Raw genomic sequence first — 24,293 nt, 5'->3', positions numbered from 1 at the left:
ATCCCTCCCCTTTGGCTGTGACAAGAAGACTCCTCCCTCCCTCCCCCTCTCCCTCCCTCCCTCCCTCGTTCTGGATCTCTCGGTCTCCCTGCCGTGTCTCAGTGGCCGTGTTTCTCTGCGTGTTGGGGCAGCCTCATTCTCTCCTCCAGGATGTCGGGCCCTCTATCCAGCACTCTTCTCCTCCTCCTCTTCTCTCTCGTTCTGCTCCACTCGCCAGCGCTGAGAGCAAAGGTAAGAGAAAAGCGCAGCGACAACGTGGGCATCTGTCCACATTTTTACAGCTGCCATCTCATAAAACAGGACTGAGGGGGGGTTAGGCAACTGTAAGGAAAAACAAACCGAGCCCAGACATGTGAAGGGGGATCACAGACCCATTTGTTGCATGATTTAATGTGGATACCCTCCAGCTAGCCTGTAATGAGTCATCATTTCAATCTGAAAGCGCAAATGTTGCTGGGGACATTGCTATTTCCCTGTCCAGGAATAGTCTTTTTAGTTGAATTCATTAAAAACTGAAAGTGTCATCCAAGTATATGTTTAGATGGGATAGTCAAGGCTCTTGTAAGGGAGGTGATATTTCCTCTAGCCAGTCTGTTCAAATCTAATTATAGGTATCATGCTGGGTGTTTTCAGACAGATGGATATCTAAGAGATGGCTGAGTGGTGGTAAGGGAGGTAGGGAGACACAAACACAGACCCAGCTATGTCCTTTATTGCCAAGCAACAGCAAATGATCTACAGAGAGTCGGTCAGTAATTACAGGCTCAGATTGTAGACAAATAATTGAATAGTCTTCTATCTAAATTATCTCAGTAATCTGATGTCACAAATCCATCCTGTCATAATAGATCACTTTAAAATGATAGATCAAACATTGTGTGTGTGTTTTTTCGTTGTTGTTTTTTTGGAGTATGTGTGTCTTTGGGTGGGTAGTGGTACATAGAATAATATTACATTTTTTAACCAATGCTTCACTCCACTAAATTGTTATACAAAATGCAAAATGCAGCTATCTCTGTATTACAAATAGTGCATAGAGGTGTATGTGATGCATAAACAGTCAAAACAACTTTGCTCTTCCATCTGTCATTGTCACTGGTCTGGAGTTACATTCAGAGAGTTTGAAATATTCAGAAAGAAGGACTGTAGTCTTCTGGGGCCCTGGAGCTATGTCTGTTCTAACCCACAACCTTCAGGATGCTGCCGTTCCCTTGCATGGACCATCTGTTTCTGACATTTAATCTGACATTAAGCGTATAGGTTAAACTGGAGTTTTGAATCTAGCCGATATCATAGCATTATATATTCAGATGTAAGGTTTCATTTGTGAATGTTGATTAATGCATCATTATAATCATGGCCTGAAAAATGTGGAGAGGCACGAAACAGAATATATTGTGTAGGGTTTTATTATTGACCTTGATAAAATTTTCACAGAATTAAATGCTGACATTTTACAAGGTCATAAACACATTTCTGTTGGAAGTTCATACTGTATGTATTCCACTAATCTAGTTAAATAAAATTAAATAATTTAGTGTATTCCACTAATCTAATTTAATAAAAATCTAGTGTTATTGTAACTCTAGCAAGCTCAATGCAGCAAGTTAACAAACCAGCCTACAGATAAGTACCACGGACAGCTCCAAATGGACACTGGAATTGTTTTTGTATTTGCACAGACATATAACATGGATAGAGACAAAGGTTGTGAAGCCCCTCTTTTCAAAGAGAAAGAAGTATTTTAAAGGCTTCACAATACAGGGTTAAATGGAATCAGTAAAGCGGTCTGGGAAATCTAATTTTCACAGAACATGTTGGTTTGCAGTGGGAGAGGCATGCTGCCATGGCAACTGCTTTCAGTGGGCATATGCACAAACCATTTCCTCCCAGTAAATTTGTGCGTATGTGTGTACACAAACACACACAGGTGCACTCACACGCACACACAGGTGCACTCACACGCATGCAGCACGCACGCACACGCACGCACGCACGCACGCACACACACCTCACCTCACATATCCTCCAGTTCACAATGACAGGAGCTATAAACAATGTAACACAATGATACATAGATTTATCTCAATGGCAACATGATGAAACGAAATCATTTTAGGTTCTACATTAGTATGCACATTAGTATACCCATTTTGTTCAGAAACTACACAGTATATTTTATTTATCCTGCAATATAAAAAGAACTATAACATATAACATAGTATGAAAACTACTGCAGTAATTCATCTATTACAGTCTAATGCAAAAGGGATCATTTCATTCCAGCAGGAAGTAACAAATGAATTTAAAAATTGGATGGTGATTAGCTGCAGACACACTTAAAATAATCTAAAAAGGGAAAGGCAGATCATTCTCATAATATAGACCAACATCCTCAAACAAATCTTCTTTTATCAATATACAACAAGCCCTTACTATGAACATATCCCTTGAACAAATGGAAAAGATCCAGAGCAACCCACACAACATCCTCTCTTTCTTCGTTTACTGCTTAACGACGCACGCCGACCCACTACGGAGCTGTGCGAACGTCATTGTGCACCACAGTGACTCACCAGGCTTCTGAGTCACTACGCATGCACACAGACACACACACACACACACACACATACCCATCCCTACCCCCACCCCAACCCAACCCCTCGCAAGGAGTGCACCTCCTTCACCTTACAGACGTCACACACAGATTCATTATTGATGGATGCTGCCTGCCAAAGTCTCAGCCACAAATCAGATGGAGGACGACTCAGGCCGAGCACAATGCGTCACAGCGCTTCAGAAATAGAGTATTCCCAGAGTGCACTTGAGTACGCGCCGCTGCGAACATACTGACATAGGCTGCGAGACATACTGAAAGCTCCCTTGAGCGGGAATATTTTTTATTGATGTTGCTATACTGTTTGAGCCAGTCGACATGCATTTCAGAACACACACACAGCATGTCACCATGGTAATTTGAGCAAATGTAGACCATGCCCCTTGGCCATGTTACGTATGAGATGCCTCCACATTATAAGGTTTTCAGAGCCTTAGGATATTAATGCTTTTTTGTGTAACCTGATCCTCCAAAAGCAGTCTCCACTAAAAGGCATTTGCCAAAGTACAGTACTTGATTGAGATCAAACTCACAGTGGGTGATAAAACGCAGAGCTCCAGGCCCATTGTCAGTGGCCACAACTCTTCTTTCCCATTAACGTCATTAGTGGAGTCTAATCACTAAAAGTAGCCAGGGGGGATAATGTGTCTGAGTTACTGGGATACGGATTTCTGGGACTGCACAAGTCGACTTAAGTTGAGAGTTCTCTTTTCCTTCATTCTTTCTGCTCTAATGGTTATAACAACACATCTGCCTGTCTGTCCTTTGTGCCTTTGGTCTGTCTTTCGTAGACACTTATTCTGCTTCTTCATCTCTATCTCTCTATCTTTCTCTCTGTGTGTTTTTAGAGGCACTGAAATACTCACCCTCTAACTCGGCTCCCCAGACATCATAGGGACCACACAAAGTTATGCTGCCTCTTGCCATGTTAAGAAAATCACATTATACTAATACATTCAGGGCAGGTAGCTATAAGTCCCACGCCACCATACGTTTCTCTGTGCAAATTGCAAATTTTGCAAATTGAACACCAACTGTTTCTCTAATGCTGAGGCAGTATGACTGGGAAAATAAGGGGTTTCATTTCCAACTAGGGACACTTAAGCATCTAGCAAATCTGTACTGCAGTCAGTTCTCTGGATCCATTCTTGCACCCTTTGTTCAGAACATCCACCATTTTAGAATAACCACCATACAGCTATTCACTACATGCATTATATGGGGAATAACCAGCATACAGTTAGTCACTATAGTGCATTATATGGGGAATAACCACCATACAGCTATTCACTACATAGTGCATTATATGGGGAATAACCAGCATACAGCTATTCACTACATAGTGCATTATATGGGAAATAACCACCATACAGCTATTCACTACATAGTGCATTATATGGGGAATAACCAGCATACAGTTAGTCACTATAGTGCATTATATGGGGAATAACCACCATACAGCTATTCACTACATAGTGCATTATATGGGGAATAACCAGCATACAGCTATTCACTACATAGTGCATTATATGGGAAATAACCACCATACAGCTATTCACTACATAGTGCATTATATGGGGAATAACCAGCATACAGTTAGTCACTATAGTGCATTATATGGGGAATAACCACCATACAGCTATTCACTACATAGTGCATTATATGGGGAATAACCAGCATACAGTTAGTCACTATAGTGCACTATATGGGGAATAACCAGCATACAGTTAGTCGCTATAGTGCACTATATGGGGAATAACCAGCATACAGTCACTATAGTGCACTATATGGGGAATAACCAGCATACAGTCACTATATAGTTGACCATGTTGGGATTGAGTGGATGTTCCAAACACAGTGACGGTGCAGCTGGTCTGCGGTGGCCTTGCCTTTGTCCTGAGTCCTCCAGTGGGTGAGGGCAGAGCGCCTGTGCCACTGCTGGTGTTCTCTGACAAGACAGGATGTGAAAAGCAGACGTGGGCAGCAGTGATGTATGTGCGGAAGACGTGAGCGTGTGCACTTGTTTTTGACAGTGCCCCGTGAGGGATGGCACACACATCATCAGCGCTGACACCAGAAGCACACCCAGAAGCACACACTTACACACACACACACACTCACACGCACTCACACACACACACATACACACGCACTCACATGCACTCGCACACACACACACACACACACACACACACACACACACACAAACGCTCACACACACACACACACAAAGTAAGACTGAGTCACTCAGCTGTGAGAGAAATGGAGCAAGGAGAATGACAGAAAACCAGAACAAGCCAGAAGCACTAGAGAGAGAGAGAGAGAGAGAGAGAGAACAGTATTATTAATACCAGCCTTGATTAAAATGACAAGGCTCTCAATCAGGCGGCTGCGGGAGATTAGAATGGAGCAGCTCGTTGCTGTGGGGATCATTCACGGTAGAGATCACTCACCGCTCAGCCAGCCACCATTGTTCGGCTCCTTCATCACTCACACAGAAGAACACAGATAAGCACTTTTCAGGCACCTGCAGAGTCACCATCGGAACCGCTTGAGTCAGGTTTCAGTTCCAGGGCCAGAAAAAAAGTGTATAGAGTTTGTGACTTAGGTTAGGGACTTAAAGGAAGCACAGAAGAATGTGGTTGTGTTGACTTGAGCTACGGGTGGAATCTCAGAAATTAGTGTATCCTCCGGTTCGAGAGGAAAGATCTATAAGTGTTGGAGCAGTTTTAGCCCTGAGCAAGTGCATTTCCCAAATAATTAGTTCACTGTCACAACAAAAAATTAACAAATAACGCAATGTCCATTTTACATCTTTTTTTAAGGATATTTTTGGGGCTTTTTGCCTATATGTCGATAAGACACTAGTGAGAGAGACGGGAAGAGAGTAGGAGAGAGAGATGGGCTGGAAATGAGGTCAGAATCAAACTCAAATGTGAGATGGTGCTGCCGCAGCTCCCCCCTTCCATTTGACATCATTCTGATCTGATTTATCTGTTATCATATAGCCGAGCTGTTTAAAGTCCAGCAATACATAATAAACTGAGTAATGACTTATAAGGGAGCACAAATACTGACAAAGAGTCTGTCCAGTGTCACTTGAATGACGCATTCTCTAAATGACCTAATGGGGGATGCAATTGATAGAGCCTTCTGAGCATAATTACCTACTCCTGACTTTAGTAATTACTTAAATGGAGGTTTTAATTAACATGGAACAGGTGCTTATTCTTTCTCTAGTGGTGCGTGATGGCACAAGAAATCCAGCTGACAGTACTACATACAAGTAGTTACTTATGCAAAGTACTTCTATTAAAATGTAGAATTTTGACAGCTATATCTTGTTTAGTTTGTCTACCTGTTTCCTTCGTCACTGGCATAGTTATATAAGCTTTTGGGAAGGTGCTGTGCTAATGGCCATGAAGTTGTATCCCATAAAATATGAGCAATCTTCACACTTTCTTGCAATCTGTGGAAGTGATTTACAAAAAGACCCCGAGCTTAGCACTGCTGAGGAAGATGGGAATGGAGTTTAGTCGTCACAATCTCATGGGAGGCACTGACGAACTGCAGCATGCAATCTCTCACTTGCGATGGTCAAGGGCCCAGACTAGATAAGCATTTACTGATAATATTAGTAATCTTGATCAGTGATACATGTAGCTGCAGTATTAGTGGATTGGATTTACAAAGGAATTGTAAATCCATTCCACTTGAAAGGGTGGTTATTGTACAACATGAATTCATGTCTTTGGCTGTGGCAATAATAGGAAAGCTTCCACTCAACTGTAAAATTCTGCTGAAGGACGATTCAATGTAGCTCTGAGGGGCGACATAAAACATACTTCATCTCTGAATACATCTAATCAAGAGCAAGTGTGTGGTTGAGAGTAGAATCTGAGTCATGAATGAATGACCTCCTGATGCGCACAAATGCTGAGGTCATTAGATGTGAATCACAGCTTTCTAAGAATTCATGTCTAAAGGAAGTAGAGGAAGCTTTGGCTTTTGCAGGTGGGGAGACTGGAGCAACCTCTCTCCCTCTGAGTCTGAGCCAAGCAGCTTCTACGTCCCTTTAAAAAATATAGGCTAATAAAGAGTCTAATCTCTTTTATGACCTCCAGCCATTTTAGTCATTGAAATACCACATTTTTGCATTTTACTTTTTTTGTAACATTATTGTGATGATTTCTTGAGTTTGACCTCCATGTCCGATAAGACATTTGCTGATGTAGGTGAAACACTTTGGTGGAGCTCATTTACATGATTGAAGTGTATATATATACACACATTAATTCTTTTTGGTGTTTACAAAGATTGAGTGCATCATTTTATCTTCATTAATAGGCACAATGTACAGGAGATTACTGACTCATAAAAGCCAGTGATTGCCAGGAGCTGTCACCTGATGTATCTCTTTTATATAGATTAGTGAAGCACTTTTGTTCTGTGATATCACATTTTTTGCCTCTTCATTCTTCTATAGTTGCAGTTAATTTGTTGTTTTCCTCTCTCTCAGCCATTGTCTGCAGCTCATGGACGTGGACGAAACTTCGATGGCGGAATGATGCGCGTCCGACGGGACCTCCGCGACTCACTCCCCTACGAAGCTCAGATGATGTCATACTCGCCGGGCGTTGAGATGAAGGTACGCGCCAGCGACCTCTACAACCAACCGGACGCCTGGAAGGCAAAAGGCCTGAGCCAGGCTCTTCAGCAATTGGTGGAGAGTGACCAGAGGCGGGACCAGGAGGCAGCCTACCTGGCCGGCATCATGCGCCTCCTGAGCCAAATCGACGCCAACAGCCAGGGTGCCCAGGAGGACGCAGAGGACGCCGGGGACTTCCAGGGGCCCTACCCGCCTGACTACGATGATACCGAGCCAGGCGTGAGCATGGCCAAGCCGCAGGCGCAGGGAGCCTGGCAGGATCTCCTGGACCCCCAGCTCACCCAGGCCCTGCTGAACCGCTACAGGCAGGAGAGACTGCAACAGGAGGCAGCCAATAGGATCCCAGAGCAGAGAGAGCAGGACAGAGACCAAGAGGTCCTCAGGTAATGACACGCAAGCTCACACAGGCCACCACATCACAGATGAGAGCAGCTGTAATGGCCTGAATATGGAGTACGTATGGTATTAAGGGATTTTGGTCTGCAAGACTAATCAAAACAAATATAAATATATATGTATATGCAGATATTCTGTACCTATCCCAGGTGTTATTTTGAAGAATGCATAGTAAAACCAACAAATTGTGTCCAATGCAGGGCATACATATAGGATCTTCCTCTGCGTAAGAGCATGTTGTAATTCATTACTGGTCTGTTGGCTCTGTTGTATAGATACATGGTGGAGAAAATCCTGTCGAGCCTCTCCCCGGGCAGCTCCCCCAGTCCTTCAGGGGGACGTCGGGCGAAGCGAGACGTGGACGCAGTCGCTGCTGCAGCGAGTCGCAGCGGCCCCACGCTCAGACGCTCCCGCCGCTCCCTTGACTCCCTTCCGCCTCCCCAGAACTCTGACCAGGTGTCGCTGCTCCGGGTGAAGCGACTCGGGGATGAGGACGAGGAGGCTGCCGCCTTGGGGGGAGACGTGGGGCAGCACAGAATGACCTCCCAAATCGTTGGCCTTCAGAGGATGAAGCGCATCGATGTGGAGCCCCAACCGGCGAAACACAGCCGCAAACGCCGCTCCCTTGCCTACGACCCCAACCTGCTTGCCCAACACATCCTGCAGTATCTACCCCAGTAGAGACAGACAGACAGACAGACAGACAGACAGGCAGACAGACAGACAGACAGAGACCAGAAAGAGAGAATATGTTTTGCCAGCCTCCATGTTCGTCCATTTTATGCAGCATCTCTCCACAGCAAACAGTTCTCCTGCACACTAAATGCAACATTAATGTCATAACCTGCTGAGGTGCACCGTATATAAATGTATTTATGAAGCTTTGTTTGTTCAAAAGCAACAGCCCTCCAGGGTGGAGGAGGGAATGAAATAGCTTTATTGGGTTTTACCGAGCTTCTTGAGTTCTTTTGTCAACATCCCAGCAGTGTATTGGTTGGTTGGTGTGAAATGATTTCAATATAACTGGCCGTAATGTCCGGTCACACTTTGTTGGTTTTGTCTCTTTGCTTTTCTGGCAAGTTAATGTGATGATGACACAGTTGCATTCTCCTTTTTAGTAAGACGTTTCTGTTCTAGAATCCATGAAATTATAATGATTGCCTCCGAAACCAGTTTAAAAATTCATGGCACCAAAATATCTTAAATGATTAAGTCATTACAATACAAGGAACTTGAAAGTGTATAACATAGCTGTTCTTATGTGGGTCTTCTTGTGTGAGTGATGCTCACAGCAGGAAGGAACCCTCCTACAGCGTCTACCACAGCCTGTGCACGTCAGTGGTGTGGTGACCACAGCTGAGAGGGCTCAAAATGGCAATGCAATTCCAATTCGATTCTCCACCCCCACCCACCCACCAACACACACACACACAGTTAGGTTCGACAGCACTTCAGACATATTACACTTCCTACTACTTCCTAATAACACTTGCTCTGGTACCAGACTAATACGTGCTTGTCCATTTTCCTGTCTTGGATTGTGGTTATTACATTGTGCTTACAGTTTCACTCCAAGAACAGTGATTTTTGACAAATTCATATCACAGAAACATATTTATTGTTTACAGTGCAGATATAACACAATTGGCACTTAGATTTTAAAGAGGAGAATTTTCCTCAAACAGTACACAAACAGTAAAGTTATTGAGTTAACACAATAAAGACATCGACAAGTTTCCAACTTTTGACTCCCTAAAATAGTCTAATGGTCTTGTACTCCCACAGTCTAAAATAGTCTAATGGTCTTGTACTAAGAGATGAAGGCATAGACATCTTAGTTGGCAGGCACAAGATCTACATATTCACAGTTAAGGTGAGCACAAAGATTATAATGGACGTCAGAGCAAAGACTCAAAATGATCACACCAAATGTATCTTTGACAACAGAACAGCTGTCTAAAACATGTCTAATGCAGGCAGTGAATTCCTTTTGCATTTTTCCTTCTCTCATCTCTTTGGCTAAAGGGTATGGGCTTACATATATCCCGCTTGATGCGTGCAACACACGTCTACTCTATCCTGACTTGCTACCGTAATGCCAGCTTGCCCAAATGGCCTCAGCTAAAAAAATATATAAAATAAAAAAAAATGTCAGTGCTTCTCCCCTCACTGGATGTGCAACCTCTAGAAATATCTCGTCTTGCCCACGAATCTTGAGTTCATTGATCAATATCTGTAGATCAATTTTTGCTGTCTCCTCTTAATGTGGCTTTGTTCGATATTTGTGTAGTCTAAAAACTGATACAAAAATACATATCTGCACACTTGTCCTACAGCAGGATTGGTGAAGGTTATAATAAATTCAGTGTAAATTCACTGAACTTTTAGCTTAAAGGTTTCTGCAAAAATATAGTTTGTATAATTCACAATATCCTTTTTTGCAGGCAATCAATATGAAAATAAAAAATTAACTAAAAAAAGTGCTTTGTTCTTTAATAAACAGATTTTGATATGACCTCCTAAATGTATAAGGGAATGTAATATTTTTGAGTATCTTCAGACCATTTATTGTAACATTTTCCCTAAGCACAACTCTCAATAATTCCTTTCTATCCATGTATGTTCTTTGTGTAAGTCTTTACAAAGTGTCTAAAAATCTACAAAATACTATCCATTTTACGGCTCATGACATTCAGATGGCAAACCGATGAACATGCACAGTAACATACTGTAAAAACATTCAAACATACAATACTGTCATAAACAATACTGCTGACTAGTAGTATTTTTTTAGCACGATTTAACATGACAAAGACGTAACAGGCATTAGGGTCGACCCCAGTTCTCACCTCACTTCAACAGCACTACTTATTGCATTGATGAGGATTAAACATGTATGATATGCTAACTGAGTTTCATAAACATACTAAACACTTGCATCTCAGAGCATGTTTTGCAACATGTTTATGGTTTTCTCTGTGTGAAGTTGGAGCTACCTTAAAACAGAAAGCAAATGCCTTCCTTTATGAAGGCGAACTGAATCAGGGTAGAACATCAGTGGCTGTCTCCTCTCTCCTCCACTCTCCCCCACTCCCCTCCATAGCCACTGCAGAACAAGATCAACCACAGCACATGTCCTCCATCGCCACTCGGCTCGGATACAGTTGCTAGGTGACCGTTTCTATGCAGAGAGATTATGTAATTGGGGCACGTGGACAATGATGTAACGGCGAGGGGGGGGGGGGACACACGCCTCCTTCACTGTTTTTTTTCTCCTCTTCTTCCTTCCTTGGTAATGAAATGAGGGGATTGTAGTGTGAAGGTGAAGGAAGGACAGTGATCAAAAGCTGAGAAATGAGAGAGGGAGCGAGATGGAGTGCACCAAGAAAAGAGGAGAGGATTAATGAGAGGAAGAGAACAGATGATGAGAGAGAGAGAGAACAAACACAAGGGGAACAGAACAGGACATCAGGGGAGAAAAGCAAAGAAAACAACACCATTACTTGCCACTGCCAAGCATCAATAGGCTCTTTTGTATTCAAGGTCATCCAGTCTTAAGACCAATTGCCCATTATCCTAATGGAATGGCCATTAACTCATACAATTAACCTTACCTTACCTTTTTGGCACACTGATTGTCCTTGGCTCAAACTGTGGTCTATGGTGACAGAAGTAATCCTGTAACTGAAGACAAATTAGCAGTGTACAGATTAAAACACATGTTTAATGAAATGACACATGCTATGCTGTCATTTCATTGTTATAAGCATGACATGAATGACAAACATAACAAACAGCTATTGCTGAAAGATTGCCTCCAGGCCAACCATGACAATCATTCTAAAGATATAGCACGATAAGCACTTGCAGTGGTTCTTGGGGCAAGTCTCGCGACCCCCTTCTCTCCAACCAGCGAAATTTGGTTTCGAAATGTTGCGAGATGGGCATTGGAAACAGAGGCATCATTGCAAGGGGCGCAGGCATATGAGTTTGCGTTAACAGAGTATCCACTTTCTGAGGAACATTATGGAAACACTGTGAATTGGAAGCCTACATCTACGGCTACTGAATATCCCCTTTTTTTAAACAGGTTGGTCTAAAAACCTTCAGAAAAATGTCTTCAATGCAAATCATTTTGCGACCCCTCCGATATGTTTGGCGACCCCCAGTTTGAGAACCACTGTGCTAGTGAAACCTATTTGTTGCGCACAGAGGCTGCTTTGTTGGTGGTTTTGTGTTGTCCTGTTTGGTTCGTTGTCAGTATTTGTTGGTAGAGGACCCATCATGAGTGTGGAGGGGGTGAGTCTGGGACGCCAGATACCACTGTTGAGTCTTCTGGAGGTGTCGTGGGCCTAGTTCAGTGAAACGCCTATGAAGGAAGGTGCCTGCTTGAGATAACCCCAGTGAAATGCCCTTAAGGCTGTTCTGTTGGTGTTGTTTTTGTTAGTGATTTGTGATTTGTTAGTGATTTTGGTTTTGACGGTAAATAGGCTTGGTTGTAGATTGACCGCTGTGTGAAATTCCCTACCTATAGCACGGGAACTTAACATCTCTGCTGTGTATATTTGAAATAATAATCCGGTTTTTTTTAGAAATGCATGCAATGAAAATCTGAATGCAATAGTAGATGAATACAGAAAAATGAATTTAAGATAAAGTTTTGTCATGGTTCCTTTGAAAAACAACCTCTAGGTTTACAGTGTAAATATTATTATTCATGGTTATTATTCACCCTTAAATTGGACAGTATTTAGTATAACACACAATCATCAGAGTGGCTCAACCTGCCTGCAGTCTCCAGTGTAATAAATATGGCGACTCTCACAGCTTACCATCCTTTGCATCGTCGGGCAGGAGGGCATCCTGTCGATTTCCCAGCACAAAGGCGAGCGTGGCCAGTATGGCGGCATCCAGGATGCCCAGCATGGCCAGCACGTATGCCCAGTGCACGGTGCAGTTTCCGGGGGAGAAGCTGCTCACGCTCTCCCCGCAGAGGGCGCGCATCTCGGCACTCTCCCAAGAGTCCGGGAACAGCACACAGGCCAGAGCCAGACAGAAGCCTGTGTGCATACAAGAGACAGATAGAATGGTCAGCATTCCATGGTGTAGTTTACACAGAATGAAACTGAATTGCTGCTATATGTGTCAAAGGTTTATAACATGACAGTCTACGTAGTCTAGTACTATTTCAGAAATGAGTATTAATATTAAATAGAAAAAATTGAGTTAAAAAGATTATGGGGGGCCCTGTGGCGCAACTGGGGTCATTTGCCGATCCCACCCCATTCCTCTCTCTGCCACTCGCTTCCTGTCAGTCTATTCACTATCCTATCTGAATAAAGGCAAACGTTGTTTGCAAACATTGTTGTTCTCTAACAGACAGGTTAGACACATCCCCTCATCACATATGCATGAGCACACCTGCAGTGAGCTGTAGCCAGGCGCATATCTTGTACACCGTGGCGGAGTTGCAGAAGCGGAAGAGACACAGGCAGCCCACAGACGCCCACACCATGGTCAGTGAGATGCACACGAGCACGGCCGGTGACTGGAAGGCCGGCAGCGGCGTGAGGGTGCGCAGCGAGCCGCGGCACTCGGGCACGGGCCAGCCCGTCTCCAGGCACACCTCGAACAGGCCCAGCGTGCCGGCCGGAGGCGGTGGGGAGCCGGGACGGTAGTGGAGCTGCCGCGTGCCCACCCACGATGGCTGGATGAGGATGACCACCTCAATGACGGCGAAGCAGAGCGTGCAGACGGCCCACAGCACGCCCACCGCCCGGGCGCTGCGGATAAACTCCGTCTGGTAGAGGCGCGCCACCTCCGACGTGTGCACCTGCATGGCTGTACAAGTGGACACAGGGTTTGAGGTCATTAGAGATGTAGATAGTGTCTGAAGTTTAGCATATATGATGAGAGCATAACAAATTCACAGGTAGAAGAGAGGAGGCTCACTATATGAGCGTTTGTAAGGCTCACACAATACATATGCATGAAACTATCAGGGTCAAGGCTACCTTTAAAGAACTGCAAAAGATGATGAATCAAAAAGACCAAGTAAGAGGAAACAACAATGGTATGTGCCATATACAAGCATGCAAACAGAAATGTGACAGGTTCACAAGGCTCAACATGGTGTCAAGGTTAAGGTTAAATAACTGTGAAAGTCAAGCTATAGAGTGAAGGTTGATAAATACATCATCTTAACAAGTAACAACAAATAATATGATGGTACATGCCATAACCAAGTATGCATATAAGAATGTGACAGGCCCACGAGGCCCAATAACATGCTGTCAAGGTTAAAAGATTTGATGCTATGGGCTGATGAGAAGGGTCAAATCTTAATAGTGACAATCACAAGAAGACCCACAAATATGCACGCCAGGTGTTAAAATGAATGTGGTTCCACAACAAGCACAACAAACACTGAGAACATCCTTCAGTAAGGGATCAGGCTCTCCTGGCTCAGGGGCAGCGGATTAATGGCATCCAGGGATGGATTTAAAAACACAGGAAAAAGACACAGCATATATAGAATGTTTGTGGGTCAGTCCATAAACAAGAGACACCAAACTAGTGGCAGCAGAATCACACACCATAGAACACACCACAACAACATGAAATTAGGAAAATGATTGCGCAGAGATGCTTTGGAACCAAGGACAGCAGAATCATGACCAAATAAACATGCTTGATGAGCATATGAGCAGATAACGAACACAGTTGGTGGATGGTTCCTGTGAGTGTGGCGATGACAGAGAATGAGATGCACAATGGAGCAAGGGAGGAAACGACAACAGAAACAAAAGCCATAAACAATCACCTCTCCTCTAGGTACTGCCTGGCTGCGAGTCTGTCTTCCAAAAGCACACGGAGAACGAGAGAGAGAGAGAGAGAGAGAGAGAGAGAAAAAAAGCGCCAAAGAAATCTAATCACGGGTCGCTTACAGGGAGCTGCATAGTCTGGTCAGAGATGAAGAGGCGGGAAATGACTTCAGAAAAAAAGCAGGAAAAGAAAACAAGCTGAAAGAAAATAGTCTCCTCCTCCCTTTTTTGGATCGGTGACGATGGCAGGATGATCGGCATCAGCTACAGGCCCACACCATTAGCACCGGAGAAAAGGAGAGATGAGAAGAGAGGGGAAAAAGGAGGGAGGGAGGGATGGAGGCTTGGCATTAGAGGAGCATGGGGGAGGGGAGGGGTTTTCTATGCCCAGAGACATCAGTGCACAGACACACACACACACACACACGCATACACTGAAGCACGCGCACAATCTGCTGCAGTGCTGTGCATCGATGCAGAATGGCAAAGGGAATGATGGCTCAGCCTGAGGAGCAGGAGGGAGAGAGAGAGAGAGAGGAGTGCTATAATTCAAAGCTCTGCCTCCAGAGCCAAAATGTTAGCAAGGGGGAAAATAACGATAGGGTGGAGGAGAGGACAAGGAAAAGAAGAGAGATGGGATGCATGTGTGTGTGTGTGTTTGACGGAAAGGGGAGGTTGTGTATGTATATGTCTGTTTGTATGACAGAAAGAGGAGATTGTGTGTATGTGTGTGTGTCTGTGTGTGACAAAAAAGGGGGTAGATGTGTCAGTGTGTGCATGACAGAAAAAGGAGATTGTGTGTGTGACAAAGAGGGGATTAAATGAGCCTGTGTGTATGAGTCAGGAGTAGACACAGGAGACGATTTGTGTGTGTGTGTAAGATACAGATATGTATAACAGAGTGTGTGTGTGTGACAGGGGAGACAGACACCTAAAGAGATGCACCAGCAGTGATTTATTCCTCCGTCACCGATCTCCCTTCCCTTTCTCATTCAGTTTGGTATCAATTCCAAAAGGGGGCAGGGGGCCACAGAGCAATCCTGCACAGCAGCAAAGAGAATAAACAATCAGCCAGCCTTAATGAACTCACCATGCTGAGAGCAATCTATATCAGCAGTGACTCTGCATTCTGGGAGCTGTCTATATTATGCAGTTTTTTTACACTAAATATAAAAAGAACCGAGACCAACCAGGTGTCACAACAATTGATGTATTTAATGAGAATGTTTACAGAGAATAAACAATAAGTTACAGGAATTACTTGCTACAGATGAGAAGAGATACATTGGCAATGAACATGTGCGTCAGGTGCAGAGAGATGATAAAAGATAAATACAAAATCAACAATTCAACTTCAAACTGTCTTTAGGTACCAATGTCAAAAATATATAATAGTATTGCACTGTGTTGTTAAAGAGGATTTGGACTTCCATAACACCCTCATATCATGATAAATCTGATCCACATTCTTAAATATTGAGGATTTGGACTTCCATAACACCCTCATATCATGATAAATCTGATCCACATTCTTAAATATTGATATTTCCATGCTCTGCATAGACATTCTTACTATTGCTGCTAACCTTGACATGCTTCATGGAAAAAAAATATTAATTATGCTGAAAAGGCTTGGTGTGTCTTTAATGTATAATACATTTTCTGTATTACTTGTAAACCCAAGTAAGTTGAATAGTTGATCGCGTCGGGCTCCTAGATGCTAACCAAATCCAACTGAAGTGGCATTATCAACGCCATAATGATGAACACTAAGTGGTTGCATTCACTGATCTCCACATCATCAGCGGAGGCAAAACAGATTCTGTTGCCATGACTTCAGTCCTGTTGAGAGGTCAAAGGAGTTTTCAAAACCTGAACTGTAGGGAGAGTAACCCTGTTGGTTGTGTCTCAACTTATATAAACTGTTATAGTTATTATGATGTTGTACCCAGAATGCTTCATGCCTCCCAGCCCTGAACATGAAATCTAATTATCCAAAGACACCTGTGATTTTCCCATCATTATTCAGGGAAATTATGCTGTATTATGCAGCTTTGTGAAAGGATCATCACAATAGTATGAGCACAGGCACTTAATGTGACCTACCTTGTCTAATTAATGTTACAGTCAGTGTAAGAATATTTGAGTCAGTATTGTTCCTAAAGCTTTGCTCCTAGTTCTATATTAAACCTTCCTTTCTAGTTCTGACTTTCACTCATTCAATTTATTAAGCCTGAAATATTTCACAGTGGTCCTGGCCAAAACAGTTTGGTTAAAAAATCTTAAACCCTCCATTTTAATGTCTCTCTTCATCTGTCACTATCATATGTGGCATGTACAGTATGTGTTTGTGTCACATAAGGACAATATCAATATTTTGCGAAGCATTTGCGAGGTAGTAGCAGCAGTTTAACATTCGAGAGCATGGAGAGATCAACTGCAGTAATGTGGGAATTCCTTCATTTTGTCCAACTGTCCAAATGTCCAACTGTTGTGTCCTGTGTGCTTTCTACAGAGCATGCAACTTGCTGGGAAATCACTATCCAAAAGTGACTTGTGCACCGCTGGTGATGTTCAGTTGGCTATGACATAAAAGTGATTATCACAAAGAGAAACATGTTTTGCAATATGATATTCTCACTTCAGAAAAAAAAGTTGCAGCTGAGCTGATAACCAGACAAACAAATCTAAAAACTCTTGACTGCAGTGTGTGATTAGCCAAGATTAAAAAACACCATCATTCTGCACATGAAGTGCTATCTAACTGCAGCACCCATCCCTATAGAAGATGAGTGTGTCTCCGGGCATACAGTAATATTACAGTAAGTTTATGTGCCTTGGCTTGACGTCATGGTACATCAGCTGCTTGAATACAACACTGATATCTTTACTTGCTCTGTTGTGTCTCAAAACCGATAGCAAAATCTCTATTTGATTTCTGTTGGATTGAGAAGCAATGTTTAAATAAGGATAAAAATGGGGGAGGAGTAGGGAAGATGACAAAATATTGCTAAATATATTACACATGATTCTGCTGCAGAAATCAACGATATACTTTAGTAATATATGAAGTAGAATCCAACGAAAAGCTAAAGCAGCACGCAATGTTTTAGCACAAAGCTGATGAAAAGGCCAGGGTGTAATTTGTTTAGTCCTCAAATAATTTTGCACTCCCACACTATTCCTAACGGAATGCAAAGTAAGCATACAGTTAGGAAACATCGTGCAGAGGAGTGCAAAAGTAGTCTGAGGAACACAAAGACCTCCCACTAAGTCCTTTTGGTAAGTTTGCATCACTCAAGTGGAGTATTTGTCAATTTGGCACTGAGCAAAAAAGAAGGAGAAAGAAATAAAAGATGGAATGACAGAATAACCCTGTGTTATAAAATATCATTCAAAACGGTATAAAAAAAAACATTGTATTTAAATAAACAGCTATGGTCAGCTTATTTTACTTTCCTGGACAACACACTGACGTGAGGAGCACCAGAGAGGTTCAAGGAGAAGACAGAAGATGATGGAGGCACTTCTGAGTCTCGTTAAGAAGCTGCACATTTTTAGACGCAGCCTGTCTGGTGACAGCTGATATTGCTTCAGGACAACAGTACTTCTCCTGGCCACCAGAGGGCGTGTTCCCCACACACACACACACACACACACACACACACACACACTCACACACTCACGGCCCGGCTCCGTCTCCCATCTTCTCGGCAGCAGGGACGGGCATGTCCTGGCCAAACTTGGCCACATGCACTGTGTTCTTGGCTTCATACAGGGCCTGAGGGAGAGACATCACAGGGGATCAACACAGATCTGTTAAGATTCACTGGCATAGAAACTTACGAGGCACTGGTTAAGCCCAGTCTGAGGAAAAGGTTGATGGTCCTGCCCTCCCTGATAGCAGTTGTGCACTTAAGTATTTCACTACTAATTTCTTTACATTTAGTTTATAAACCAGAGGGAAGTTGTAATATGTGATAAAATGCCTTATTTGACAGATCAAAGCTTGAAACTTGGCGTGGCAAAAAATATGGTTGTATTAATTTATTAGATACCTCCATTATGTGAAGGAGGTGGGTTGTGAAAGCTTGTACCTTATTGTCGATGTAGGCCTCGCATGGGTAGCACCACACAGAGAGATCAGAGAAACTCAGCACCAGGGGATGGCCAGAGACCACGCCATGCATCACCATGTGCTCATTAACGAAGCGACCACAGAGTACCTGGGTTTGGCCATAAAGAAAACAAGACTCATTAATTCCATAACATAGAGGATGATGAGCATGTAATTCCTGCATGTACTGTAACATCGACTACATTTTTCAGAAGAGGGGAAACATAGTTGTGCTCACAAATACTTCACTATACTACTACTGTACTATTAACAATGTTTGGATCAATAGTTTACGTCCTAGGAGGCACTACACTATTCTATACATTGTGATGGACACAAGAAATGGTTAAATACAGTATGACCGAATGTAAAAACCAAAAAGCTTCAGCGTCAGCATTCACCTTGTAACAGAGGAGACAGAGCCAGTTCTCTTCCTCTGAGCCACACTCGTCGCATGGCTGCTGGATGTTGATGCCTGTGGTGGGGACCGGCTTCAGAGCCTCCAAATGGGGGCACCAAGCCAGAGGCTGCACTGCACCCTGGAGGGCAGGGGGAGGGAGAGCAGCATCCCAAGTCACTACCACTACCACACTACTACCATTTCTTATCGAGACACAGGAGAGTATCTGAGCACTGCTTTCTGCTTAAGAGGCATGATGGTAAACCTGAGGCAAATGTTTGGAAACTAAAATAAACTAATAGAGGAAAAGTAACTGGAAAAAGAATCTCTAAAAAACACAGAATTAACTGTGCTCTGTTTCACTGACATTTTTTGAGTTAGTATCTTTAAAAGTACATCACACATTGCTGGAAGAAGTTACAAAAGACAATATTGACAACTTCAATATGGGCACCAAAAGCATTAGGACTGAATGGGCAACAAAGCATGATGCACAGTGATTAAGAAAATACATTTTCAAATCCTTACTGAATCCATGTCTTCGCCTCCACAGATGATAAAAATATTATTCGATGTGCCGCAAGCTCCCTCCAGTTCCACACTGTCTTGGTCACTTGTTGCTGTGGCCGCTGTGCGAGTTTCAGCAGCTGGCTTAAATATGGAAATGTAAATAGATTTATATACATCCCCCATAATCCAAATAAAACAGCAATTATGTTCTACCAATTTCCACAGACTACAATACTCAGTGCTACTAATTCCGTTTCTGTCTTAAATGAGCAGATTTTGGAGACACAGGTAGCTGTTAACTGCTGCGACCTGTACTCTTACCTTGGGACTCAGAAGTTGCTGTGGTCGGCTTTCTGAATAAGTGTTGTCAGAGAAGTTTTAATATGCAAATAGTATAAATAGATCAGATTATTTCTTCAGTGGCCGTTCAGACGGACACGCTTTTTCACCTCCATGCGCTCGAATTCAATTGTATGGAACGATGCTACTGAACGCGGCACGTTTAAATGATCAAGCAGAAAGAAAGCGAGGCGCTCAAAGTTAAAATAGTTAAACTTTTCAGCTCGCGTTTTTTCTTCAACATAAGGTGTGATTACAAACATCCCAACTTGCGTTCGAGTTAACAAACTGACGGGCTATTAAGAAATAGCTACCCATAATTTCTCGCGAAGCATCGCTGTTTTGTTTTGGCTGTGCGTTTCCATAAAAGCCAGACTGTTTGAAATTGAAAGATTTACGCTGGTGCAAGCAGGTGGAAATGCTGATTCAAGCAAAAAAATAAAGGAGGAGGGGTCACAGCCTAAATGACCTACATACCCTATACGACCTGTGGTGTCAACAACATTGCTACGACCAGTGACTGACTGGACGGTCTTACATTTGGGCAGATGCCAGAAGGGCCGCGGCCTCTCGTGGGCCGGACAATCACGGGGCGGCATGCTTGTCGGGTTCGCTCGGCCCCTTCATCGCAAGGCCGGTTCCACATTATCTCTCGGCCCATTATCAAGCATCAATAATGTTAAATGGCTTAAAATCAGCCATTTATCTTTAACTCCCTTTCTCGAAAGCAGTGGGAGACTGATCAGTATTTATAGCAGATATGAGTCTCTTATAGTACAGTCATGGTGACCCTCAATACTTACATCAGCCTATACATTCTTTCTTTTGTAGCCTTATTCAATCAAATGTTTTAAAAGTGCATTGTTTGAAATTGAAATACAACAAATATGCCTGTATCTTTTATTTTATTATTGGTTTACAAAAGTTATATGAAGCAATGACTTCTGGGAATTTCAAAACCGAATGCGTCTACTTCCTTCCTTTTACTGTCTATGCTTCCTTCAGCACAGGGAATTGTCAAGTACCTAGCATGCCTTGATCCTCGGAATTTTCCCCTTATAAAAGCTAATAAACTGCCCCCAAATGCACTTCGAAACATAAGTAAATGTCTGCTTAAATGTAGTGAAGAATCTACAGTCGGAATTGACACACCTCGCTACGCACAGCCTGAAAAAGTCTCCTCTAAACGAGTAGGCCTACAGTCAGAGCGTCGGACTTTGATAATGCCGCGGAGATAGAGGAATATACAGAAATAAACCTGGTGAGCAAGAAATGTGCTACCTGCAAGAATTGTGCTCTCTGTTGCTATTTCCTTCTCCAGCAGTTAAACCTCTTTACCTGTGCCTACGACAATATGGTTAGCATATAAATTACTATACTAACACTGTCATGTAGGCTACTCAAGTGGCAATTGCGAACGGAGTTTTTCCAATCTTAAATTAATCAAGAATCACCTAAGGGCCGATTGTCACAGGATAGTTTGGATGCCTTTATGCTGATGGCTACAGAGAAAGAGGTAGTAATGAACTTGGATGCTGATGACGTGATAGACAGTGTTGCGGAGAATAGCAAGCTCCTTCGCACCTTGTTAACTGAATGACGTTAATTAAGACACGTTTGTGGAGCGGCTGCTCTGATGATCTATTCTAGGCTATTCTTTTTTCATATTTCATATTGCATTCATTTTCTTGGAGTTGTGCATTGATATATCCATGTTCTTGGTTCAGTCTTTATGTATATTAGAGTTCATCTAGCCTAGAAATCTAGACGCACCCTAGCGGAGGCCTTGGAGGCCTTTATGTTATTTAACCGCCCACCCAGTCTATCCTTGAATAAATACTTCGATACTACGATAATTCACCTCTTTAAGGACATTAAGGATCATTCAGATAGCAAACAGTAATACAATATGTGCCAAAACAAATAGTGTGTTCTGTGGCAGTCTCCCACAGCTGACACATTTTCAAGACAATGCCTTCAGCTCTCCCCGCAACAGTTACTGGAACACGGTGGTTCAGTGCCAACTACTTTCAGTTGTTCAGGCCACACAGACTTACCTGCATCTCATTTGTGCTTTGTGCATCCCCCTGTGGGTTGTCTTTGCTTTCCTCTTCCTCTTCCTGCATGTTGTCTGAGGTCATGTTGTGGGGTGATGCACCTTTCTTCATTTCTGAAGCTTTTTGCGGACTTGGCTTGACCTTCCGTCTAGCTCCTCCCACTGGAACAGATGACGGGCTGCTATTGGCTGAGGTAGTTGTGTTCAGGTCTAGGGAGAGCAGGCCCTTGGTGAGGTCCTCCAGGCCTGACTCCTCATGGCCAGTGCCCTGTGAAGAGGCCACAGGGGAGGCTGCTTCTGGTGAAAAACCCTGACCCGGGCTTTTGGCGGGAGTCGACTGCCTTGAGGTCTTTTTGTCTTTTCCGACAGGCGTCTGCTTCCCTCTGGTTTTGGGAGAAGGTAAAGCCAGCCGGAGGGACTGGGGAACTGTGGACAGACAGAGGAGGTCATGATCCAATACCGCCAATGCACATTGTATGTAATTATATTTTCTGAAAACATACCCCAACAACATGGGACTGTAGGAAATACCAAACACTGACTTTGCATTCTCAAAGAGCTCCAGTAGGGGGCGTGAGCACGCAGAACGTTGTTGATGCTGATGGCTGCGTTGGGATGTGGAGGAGGCAGGGACGGCAGCCGTGGCGAAGGGTCTCCCAGTAGCATGCTAGTGCACATAGCCATGGACTCAGAGATGGAGGTCAGATTATAGCCACCCTGTGTAGGGATGTAACAATATGAAAATTGGTTATAGTGACCAAAATGATCACAGTTTTCGGTATTATCGTGGTATTTTTAAAAGCGTGTTCAATATGTTCAGAAAGCACTGATAGACCTACACAAGCTGAAATAGTTTAAAAAGTATGACAGTGTTTATTATATTACACAAATATAGGCAAAACCTTATCAAAAGTTTAACTTTTAACCAGGGATGCTGGAACTCATTTTCACCTGTGGGTGCTCATAGAGGGGGTGCTGAGGGGGGTGGGGATAAAAAAAAATTTTACTGAGTAGATGTGATTCCTTTATTCTGGTGCATTTTAAAGTGGCCTAATACTACTGGAGAAGGGCATATTTTTGTTCACATTCATAAGCCTACTTCCTGACTGCACAAACGAACTTGGCTGAGCTGAGCATTCTTAATTCACAGCATTACGTTACGCATTGTGTGTTGTCCCGTTCACTTTTTCCCTGGTCATGTTTAATTGGCTATGTGCTCTTACCCTACTATGACTTGGAGTTTGCTATTTCTGTTATTTGGATCCAATGAGTGAGACCCAGTAAGTGTTCAAAATAAAACTTTACGCTTCGGTATTCTCCTGATAACGTGAGTGGAATGGATTTAACGTGGACGGGCACATAAAAAGACGCAGAGTGGCTACATGATACAGCGCACTTTTTGCGGTGAAAATGTTCTGCCTTTTAAAAGCAGGTGTAGCCTAATCCGAATCGTGGTTAAATCCATTAATTAGACAACAGAATCAGTAGGGTACCAGTTTTGTTTCATTGTACCAGGCCTACTGTATGTCAAAAGCAGGTTCGGATGAAGCTGGGAAGCATTAAACACACGGTTTCCACAACGTGGTAATCAACCGTTATAATTATGATATTTGAAATGAAAACGGTAACTGTTATTGTCAACATTTTTATCGTGGTTTACCGTTAAACCGGTAATCGTTACATTCCTAACCCTGTGCAATCAACACAAAGCCACCAATCTTAGAACATGGCCTAACCAACTGAAAAAGACTGAGATTAACTGAACTTTATCAGTCATCAGTTATTGTACTACTCCTATAAGGCTATTCCTTTAGGGAATCCACCAAGGATACAAAGTGAATTAAGACTAGCGTGTGTCTAAAACTTCCCATTGGAGTGTGCATAAAAATGTATAATTTGCACTTTATATCACTGTGTTACACATTATGGAAGAAAGTACAGTGTGTCATTACAATGCGTGAAATCTAATCATTTAACATAACCTGACCTCTAGGATGATGATCACTCTTCCGGCTGCTAAGGTCATGAGCTGATGGGTGAAGTGGGCGTAGCCCTCCGGGGTCACCTGGTAGCCTCCCAGAGGGTCTCCCCGGGCAGCATCGAAGCCTGCGGACACCAGCACCAGGTCTGGGCTAAACTACAAGGGGAGAGAAGGGACATTTTCACACACTGCCCATAATGGTGAGAATTGCTGTTCTGGAAGTTGCTGCCTAGCTCATTGAATATTATCTGGGCACTGCCCGAGTCTTTTTGCAGATGTGTGTGCGCGTATGAATACGGACTGAAACAAGTCACAAGATAATCAACTCCACTACCGCGAGAGTGAAGTCTTTTTATACCTTTTCTCCCATATTAGTAGCTAAGT

At 43.1% G+C, this 24,293-nt stretch overlaps 3 protein-coding genes across 3 annotated transcripts in view; 1 reads left to right on the top strand and 2 right to left on the bottom strand.

Annotated features, from left to right (window-relative positions):
• Nucleotides 1–101: 101 nt before the first annotated feature.
• Nucleotides 102–10,123, top strand: pcsk1nl (proprotein convertase subtilisin/kexin type 1 inhibitor, like). Its single transcript, XM_076275853.1, has 3 exons — nucleotides 102–231; nucleotides 7,137–7,669; nucleotides 7,958–10,123. Exons 1-3 carry the CDS (start codon nucleotides 151–153, stop codon nucleotides 8,361–8,363), a joined length of 1,020 nt encoding a protein of 339 aa, XP_076131968.1. The 5' UTR covers nucleotides 102–150; the 3' UTR covers nucleotides 8,364–10,123.
• Nucleotides 10,124–10,206: 83 nt separating this feature from the next.
• On the bottom strand, nucleotides 10,207–13,521 carry lhfpl4b (LHFPL tetraspan subfamily member 4b). Its single transcript, XM_076275852.1, has 4 exons — nucleotides 13,104–13,521; nucleotides 12,515–12,742; nucleotides 11,302–11,366; nucleotides 10,207–11,029 (listed from the first exon to the last, which is right to left on the bottom strand). Exons 1-3 carry the CDS (start codon nucleotides 13,519–13,521, stop codon nucleotides 11,341–11,343), a joined length of 672 nt encoding a protein of 223 aa, XP_076131967.1. The 3' UTR covers nucleotides 10,207–11,029; nucleotides 11,302–11,340.
• Nucleotides 13,522–15,702: 2,181 nt separating this feature from the next.
• hdac6 (histone deacetylase 6) overlaps nucleotides 15,703–24,293 on the bottom strand; it is a 19,506-nt gene continuing 10,915 nt past the window's right edge. Inside the window, exons 22-28 of the mRNA XM_076275821.1 lie at nucleotides 23,916–24,065; nucleotides 22,471–22,645; nucleotides 21,930–22,354; nucleotides 19,552–19,674; nucleotides 19,025–19,162; nucleotides 18,604–18,732; nucleotides 15,703–18,287 (exon numbers count right to left, since the gene is read on the bottom strand). Of these exons, the coding sequence (XP_076131936.1) occupies nucleotides 18,189–18,287; nucleotides 18,604–18,732; nucleotides 19,025–19,162; nucleotides 19,552–19,674; nucleotides 21,930–22,354; nucleotides 22,471–22,645; nucleotides 23,916–24,065 (1,239 nt within the window). The 3' untranslated portion in view covers nucleotides 15,703–18,188. The remainder of the gene's footprint in view (nucleotides 18,288–18,603; nucleotides 18,733–19,024; nucleotides 19,163–19,551; nucleotides 19,675–21,929; nucleotides 22,355–22,470; nucleotides 22,646–23,915; nucleotides 24,066–24,293) is intronic.

Source organism: Alosa pseudoharengus, unplaced genomic scaffold (genome assembly GCF_046254945.1).
Source record: "Alosa pseudoharengus isolate Yale_2024_CS ecotype anadromous, Long Island Sound unplaced genomic scaffold, YU_APseudo_1.1 YU_APseudo_1.1_scf_9, whole genome shotgun sequence".
NCBI classification, from domain to species: Eukaryota; Metazoa; Chordata; class Actinopteri; order Clupeiformes; family Clupeidae; genus Alosa; species Alosa pseudoharengus.
This window is presented reverse-complemented; position numbering and strand designations above follow the sequence as displayed.

What these genes read in the sequence shown, in the direction of transcription:
- lhfpl4b (XM_076275852.1), bottom strand. Translation starts at nt 13,521, where the DNA reads ATGCAGGTGCACACGTCGGAGGTGGCGCGCCTCTACCAGACGGAGTTT. An exon ending in CTGGCTACAGCTCACTGCAG is followed by an intron (nt 12,743 to 13,103) that starts GTGTGCTCATGC and finishes GTATGCACACAG; the next exon opens with GCTTCTGTCTGGCTCTGGCC. An exon ending in GCCCGACGATGCAAAGGATG is followed by an intron (nt 11,367 to 12,514) that starts GTAAGCTGTGAG and finishes ATTTGTCTTCAG; the next exon opens with TTACAGGATTACTTCTGTCA.
- pcsk1nl (XM_076275853.1), top strand. Translation starts at nt 151, where the DNA reads ATGTCGGGCCCTCTATCCAGCACTCTTCTCCTCCTCCTCTTCTCTCTC. An exon ending in CGCCAGCGCTGAGAGCAAAG is followed by an intron (nt 232 to 7,136) that starts GTAAGAGAAAAG and finishes CCTCTCTCTCAG; the next exon opens with CCATTGTCTGCAGCTCATGG. An exon ending in AGAGACCAAGAGGTCCTCAG is followed by an intron (nt 7,670 to 7,957) that starts GTAATGACACGC and finishes TCTGTTGTATAG; the next exon opens with ATACATGGTGGAGAAAATCC.